Genomic DNA, 7,541 nt, shown 5'->3' with positions numbered 1-7,541 from the left:
CACAATATTAAGACTTGTTTGCATTCCATATTTGTCATCTACAAAAGAACGTTTTATAGAGCAAAATTTATGTCAGTCCATTTCAGTTCTGAGAATATAAGCCATTGCAGAAAAGTTATTAAAAACATTTAAAAAAAAAGAAAATTGTTAGTATATACAGTACCTTACCTTTTAAGAGCTTAGGGACTAAATATTTAATACAAAATACATGAAAATTTTTGCATTTCATTATTTAATCCTCCTTTCCCCATCAAAACATTTATGTATCTTTCTCTTGATATTGATTTTACATATTTGCTTAATTAATGAAATTTCTTAATAAATATTGCTATAATGATTGAGAAAGACACTCAATAGATCTCAATGTTATTTCAAACTTTATCGGTGAAATATCTTACTACTTAAAATCTAGATGTAAATATTAATTCAAATTTTAAGAAATCAAGAAAAAAATATACATAATCTGAAAGTTTTCATAACAAATTTAATCAAAAATCAAACCAACATCTTAATTTTTAGAAAAGTCTGTACACGAACATGCCAATGTGTTTGTAAATATAAATATATAGACATAAGCCCATAAACCTAAGATACAAGTATGAAAGGGTAAAGTCATACATTATGTACTTGACAAAGGAAGGCATTTTAGAAATACAAACAAGTTCATTAACCTATAAATCATTATCAAAATATGTTAGGACATTTGTTCTAAATTTATCATTCTAAGAGATCTCTTTAAAAGTAGGCCATAAAAAAAAAAAAAAAAAAAGATGGAAATTTTAAGCTAGAAAACTAACAGAAAAAATATAGTTAATATGTGTTTTTCAATATTCATTACTCATTTCAGTCAGTCTGGTTTAATTATGAAAATGTTGACCTTCCTTCACCATTACCTGGGATAAAAATAATCAATGGATAATAATGAACTAAAAATGAAAACTATGTAACTAATATAATTAACTATGAAAGCTATTTATTATAACTAATTAATATATAATAGCAATGATATCAATATAAACCTATATAATTATCAATTAATAATAAAACCAACTATCAATTTACCACTTATTTATTTATTTAAAATTGTAAAGATAACTCAGCACAAATGAACTTTTTGTGTAATAACATCTACAAATAAATTATGACATAAAAAAAATTAGGAAAACAATGAAATCAAACTATACCTGCTGGGAGCAATGTTTGAACATTGGCTTCTTCAACCACAATATGAGACGTATAACAAAAATCAATTAGCAATTCCATTGCATGTTCATCAATGTCCCTTATTGTGACTTCAGTCTGCCTGGATTCAGCTAATTCACCAGTAAACATGGCTCGAAAATATGGACTGCATGCTGATAGTATTACCCTAAAACATAATTAAAAAAACAAGACATAAGATCAGGCAAAAACCATAATGTATAATTAGATAAAAAGAAATGTGGATGATATAAGTAAATACTTGCCTATGAGCAAAGATTTTTCTAGTGCCTACGTTCAAAACAACATCACACAATTCCCTATGTCGACGTAAAACGTTTAACTCAGTGAGTGTTCCTCTAGGATGTTTTTCAGATGTATGTGCCAGACGAGCAGGTGAAGGTGCTCTTTCCCTCTCTCCACCCCCAGCAACACCGGCTAACTCCGCCATCCTGCGGCCTGCTTGAAGCCGCAGTGGCGGAGATGGCCAGCCCCACACGGAGTCAATCTAAATTTAAATTAATGTGTTAAGTGAAAATGTTTAAATCAGTAGTCAGTTAATTCAAGTCACTTTTAAACATATAAAAATTTAAAATGCAATTTTTACCATACCTTTATCGTAAGGCCTCGTATCCCGTTTATTTCAATATGCTGATGAATTTTTTTTATTTTTGGTCATAAATAAATAAACAAGCAGTTCTTCAGCACACAGAATAGATAACCTTTCTTAACTAAATTCAAATGAACCAGTTTATGGTACCGTTTCAATCGTCGTTATATCATCCACATCAAATGGAATTATAAAAAAATTTAAACACTAAAGTTAGGTACAGGACAGAGAACACAACCGAAATTCTATAGGTCTTTCTAAACACAGTTCATAAACCTTCCAGCTGTAGTACACACACACATGGCTGACTGTATCTCACTTTCATTGGTGAAAGTTTAATTCATTAAACAAAATGAAAGTATTAAATAGAGCGTATTTACATTTCAAGACGCTTTGCGAACAGCATTGATAAAGCTAATAAATATAAACTTTATTTTAAAACCTAACATTATTGTTTGTTTTTTTGACAAGGAAGGTTAAGTTTGTTAGTGATAAGATAGCAACTAGTGTTCATCCCACTTCGTTATTATGTTATTTACACCCATTCTTTCGTGACTCATCCCATTTTAAGTGATTGAACAGTAATTATGGGCCCCAGAGGAGGAAAAAGAAGTTTGTGTGAATGGGGTTTCTTGGAAATTCACTATTTATGGCTTGTTATCAGGACTTCAGTTGTGTAAATATGTAGATTTTTCAGTCTTTATTGGCTGGCAGCTATGTCACAGGTTCATTTTTGGAGGCGATACGAATTACTTTCTGCTAAATATTCAGAAGAAGTAACAGATTTTGATTATATCAAATTAATCACTCTAGACAACTCATTGTTTCTATTAGACAAATCGAACCAAGTTTGGCAAGGCAATATAGATTCCAATTATACTATCTCATTAAGTAGAACTAATATATTAGCTGTAGATATAGGAGCCACCAGGTTACACTTGTATTATGTCACTGAAATAGGCAGAGTATTTAGACTATCTCCTACCCTTAAAAGTTGTGAAGAAGTAGTTTTGTATGAAGAATCATCATGTTGTAGCCATGGATATGTTACTCATAGCCGTAGAATAAATGTGAAGCAAATATCTGCTGGTGGAATGGGTGTAATATTTTTGTCAGATACTGGAGAACTATGGGCTTCTGGAGATCATCCACAGTTAGGAATATTTAATGAACCAGAACCTAAGAAAGTTATGTTTTTTGAGGGTAGGCATGTAACATTAATTAGCTCTGGTGAAGATTTTAATGTAATTATTTCTCACAAAAGAGATGATGTTTGTTCAATAAACCAGCCAGAAAATGGGGAATCTGAAGTATTTTTATCAATCTGTCCACAGTGTACAAGTGACATAGTTGCCTCTCCTTTATCACCGCAGTCTTGTTCAGAAGCGTGCCCTCTTGGATTATCATATAAAAAATCGTGTGAATCTTTAAGTGCTTCAACATCTACCAGTAAAACTAATGGTGGTAGTGAAAACAAAAGGAGTAATGACAACACTTCATCTTGTACAGAAGACTCTCATCATATGTTTGATGCTACAGAATGTAATATTTCTAATCAGTCTATAGATATCGAAAATAGAGATAATCCAGACAAAGGTGATCGCATGAGTAGTATGCTCCTGATAAATACTGAAGCTGCTAGACAATTTTTAACAAGACAGTTATCATGGGTTTCTTCTGGAGGGGAAGAATTATTAGCAGAGGTTTCTGGTCCCACTAGAATATTACGCCAGAATGTGACTACTGTGGCAAGTCTTGTTTATGAAGGGGTAAAAACTGTTGGTGACAAGGTGGCAACATTATCGAGACATGTCAGTGGTGGATCTGACAACATAAGTGATTCATTTGAAGAATTTGAAGAACTTAATCGATCCAATATCAGCTTAAATAGTAATTTAAGGTAGGTTAATATGGTTACTTATGTAAAAATCAAAATGTTACCTGTACCCAGGTAGGTTTGGATAAGTTGGAATAATATTTTTTTTTTTAGGTGGGATTGGTCTTGCAGTGATGGTTCTGAAGATGCTGCTATGGAAAGAAATGGTGTTAGCAGGGTCAAAGGTGCTCGTTTGATTAGAGGTGAAGTCTGGGTTTGGGGTAATGCTCAATATGGTCAACATGGCATTGGCGAGTTCGTTAAAAGAAATAAGTAATTAAAATTGAGTTAATTGTTTTATTTATTAGAATTTACGTATTAATTCAAATTTCTATTCAAAATTGGTTGTCTTTATTATTTATATTCTCTTTAAAACTTTTGTACAAAATAGTTTTGTTAGCTCATGTAACTCTTTATTTTCATTTTTGCTCCTGAAATGATTGAAAATAAATAAATAAATATCCAAAAAATATAGCACACTGTTTTAATTAGATAAACTAGATAGAATGTTACACTAAGTTGCTTATAACAAGTTAATTATTTAAGTCTTAGCAAATTAATTTTTGTGAAAAATCACAAACAGAAACATATTTTTTGATACAGTGATACCAATCATTGAATAACTTATAACAAGTTATAAAATGATAGATAATAAAATAAAATTCAGAATTAGTAAGCCTCACAATGACAATTTCAGTCTTAGGTGATTTTTCAAAGATTTATTGTTGGAAGTTTCAATCAATATAATACTAGATATAGTTTGGTTTTAAACATGTATGTTAGTTACATGCTCCTTTATGTATCTATGAACTTTTGTGGTCGTTTATTTTTATTCTGTTTATTTCTTTAATTTTGGGTAAGATACATATTGGTTTCAATTTAAAAGTTTTTACTAGTTGAATTCGATCCATTTTATAGGGTTGTGCTGAAAGATGAGGAAAAATATTGTTTCATGATTTAAGTATAGCCAAAAGTAAAAGGTACTTCTGTAACACCAACTCAATTTACATACAAATTTTCAATCCTCTTACTCAGTTTTGGGGGAAAACTAGCCATTTTTAGATTGAAAGAGGAGGAGGTTGCTAGAGGTGCCGACATGTAGTGGGAAGAAAAATATATTTATCAGACTATACTAAAACCTCAAAACTCAAGTTCTGCCTCATCCCCCTCGAACCAGAGGGGCAATTGAGAATTGCAAAAGTTTATATATATTTTGGGGGAAAATTAGACAAAAACAACAAGCCGCCAGTTTTTGACATTCTTTCTGCCGAATTATTCAAGAAAGGAGATTACCTATTGTGAATATTACACAATCTTCTTGTAATATGGAATAATGAAATGATTCTGACAGCTTGGCACAAGACAGTTCTGTGTCCTACTCTCAAAAATAATGTATTCTCTAATGCAATAATTATTGTGGTATCTCTCTCCTCTCATGCATTTGTAAGATATTCTGAAATATATTGTAACAACAATTATTTCCTCATGTTGAGAGTGTTCTGAGAAAACGTAAAGAGTACAAATAAGTTTCCGCCGTTTGACAAAAGATTAAGATTACTTATGAATTACTAATCTCTAGTCGCATTATTATAATTTTAATTATTCAAAAATAATACTAATATAATTTTAATGTTTGTCCCTGATCCATAGGCTCATGAGACAGTTCTAACAATACATACCTACAATGTATTATATAAGGTTGATAATGCTTCACCATTTGTTTTTTTTATTATATGCCTTTATTTTTATTATATGTTTTGGCTGCTTACTCATCTTTAGGCATTCCTAAATATCCTTTTAGGATATAGATTAACAGTATACAGTACATACCCTTAAATCGTTATCAAAATGGAGTCTGTATTAAAGGAGAATAAGTGGGATAGCAAAAATCACTTTTTGAACTCTGGAGTATCTATATCAAATATAGGAATAGAAAATGAAAAAACCTACAACACAGTTTGTGACTATCGTAATCAGGCCTAAACTGATTTCACTACTAAAGTTCATAATTTTTTCATTCATTTTTGGTAGCTAATTTTGATAACTTAAAACATATTTCACTTAGTTGCTAATATATTAATTAATATTTTATTTGATTTGATTGCTAAATCTTATACGATCAACATTTCTTGTATGTCAGATCATAAGCATCTCATTGTATTAAAAAGAATATTAAAGTTCAACTGACAACATTCCAACCATGACATTTTTCATAGGTTTGAAGAATTTTTTTTGTATACTCTTATTGTTTTCATTTTTTATTGATATTCATTTTTTCATTCTTTTTTAAAATAAAAAGTTTTTGATATATATGTATATTTAGTTGACCGTAAAAATTTATATATAAGAAGATGATCAGGGTTGCGGTCAAAAGAGAAACAAAAATAGTTTACAACTATTTATTTTCTGACGTTTCGCAAGTTGCCACTTTTTTAACATCAAGTTATGTGACAGTACTTATAAATGAAACTGAAACTGTTTTCATTAGTAGGTTATCAATTTTTTGTCTTATATTTAAAAATAAACTCAAAATACACTTAAGGGCTCAATATGCTAAGTGGAATCACTTCTGAATTGGTTAAGCATCAAAATTCACCCTGGTTAGCAAAAAGTTTTACTTGAGTGTCATTTATGTATTCGGGACTTAGTTTTCATATTAATTTTATATTTCATGTTTATTTATATTTACACTTTAAATTGTTATTTGTTTTGTTTATTATTTACTATTGTGTATAAAAAAGGTTTATTTTTGTTGTAGGCCTGTTCTGGTAACAGGAGTATCACATATTGGGGTTTGTGGTGTTTGGTGTGGACGCAATCACTGCCTTGTACAAACACTGGATGGTAGAGTTTTTGGATGGGGTTCCAATGCAATTGGACAAATAACGAATTCTGACCTGAAGATTCAAAGTACACCTCTGATCTGTGGGCGAGCAATGTCAGTTGGTGTTGGTAATGACTTCTCTGTTCTTTTGGATCGTTCTGGTAGTATAAATTTGCTGACCAATGAAAGGTAAGATTTACTTAATTATATAAAATCAGTGGTTCCAAGTACAAACTATGTCAAAATTTCTCTTTTTCAGTAAAGATTAATTCAAATTTAGATAAGGAAACTTTAAATATTAATAATTACAAAAATGACATTGGTTACATAAATGTTAATTCATAGTTTTCGGGTTCACATTGTCTTCTTTTAATATCGGTGTCAGTAATATATTTGCAAATCGCAGTATCACAAACTAATCAGGATTTGATATTGACATATCTAAGAAAATTCACAAATAATATTTTTATTATTAAGTTGTGTTTGTTTATTAAATGTTGCACCTTGTTATTTTAAATAATTCTATTATTATTGGGTTTATAATATTACAAAAAGAAATCATTGACTTGGTTTGGCTTAGCTTGGGGATCCAAATCATTGTTAATTTGGGTTCTCTTCTTTTGAAAACAAAAAAAATATATAGTTTTATTTATTTTTCAGGAAGCAAAATAAAGTCAATTTGACAGAAAACTCCCTGCTTCATAATTTAACTCCTTTAAGAGTTTTGGGATCTGGAGAAGTAATGTGTGTAATATATTCTAATTTACCTCCAAGAGAAACAACATTGGACTCAGATATTGCCCATGAACAGTGTTACCTAGAAGAATTACTTTCTGTATATAATGGCCTCGTTAAACCTCTTAGTCGAAAATCTTCCCTTGATGAAAGTCTTTCGAATCTTTGTTGCCGTTATACTGATCTACTTCATATAACTGCAATGATTGTATCAACTCTTCTTCAAGGCAAAGCTTCGCATGAAGTATTGACATCTTGCCAAGAAGAAATATTGTATGTTTATGAGAATTATCTTG

General features: G+C 30.3%; 2 protein-coding genes across 2 annotated transcripts in view; one reads left to right on the top strand and one right to left on the bottom strand.

Annotated features, from left to right (window-relative positions):
* The window catches only part of dbo (Kelch-like protein diablo), a gene marked incomplete in the record, with an annotated part of 12,265 nt that extends 10,056 nt beyond the window's left edge, over window positions 1-2,209 (bottom strand). Inside the window, 3 exon segments of the mRNA XM_014437236.3 lie at window positions 1,185-1,369; window positions 1,467-1,708; window positions 1,813-2,209. Of these exon segments, the coding sequence (XP_014292722.1) occupies window positions 1,185-1,369; window positions 1,467-1,651 (370 nt within the window).
* Window positions 2,210-2,307: 98 nt separating this feature from the next.
* Als2 (Amyotrophic lateral sclerosis 2) overlaps window positions 2,308-7,541 on the top strand; it is a 34,944-nt gene continuing 29,710 nt past the window's right edge. The window contains exons 1-4 of the mRNA XM_067045198.1: window positions 2,308-3,710; window positions 3,801-3,959; window positions 6,445-6,699; window positions 7,171-7,472. Of these exons, the coding sequence (XP_066901299.1) occupies window positions 2,527-3,710; window positions 3,801-3,959; window positions 6,445-6,699; window positions 7,171-7,472 (1,900 nt within the window). The 5' untranslated portion in view covers window positions 2,308-2,526. The remainder of the gene's footprint in view (window positions 3,711-3,800; window positions 3,960-6,444; window positions 6,700-7,170; window positions 7,473-7,541) is intronic.

Source organism: Halyomorpha halys, unplaced genomic scaffold (genome assembly GCF_000696795.3).
Source record: "Halyomorpha halys isolate HHAL.00 unplaced genomic scaffold, Hhal_1.1 Scaffold5.1, whole genome shotgun sequence".
Classification (NCBI taxonomy): domain Eukaryota; kingdom Metazoa; phylum Arthropoda; class Insecta; order Hemiptera; family Pentatomidae; genus Halyomorpha; species Halyomorpha halys.
Note: the sequence above shows the minus strand (reverse complement) of the source record. Positions and strands in the feature narration are given on the sequence as shown.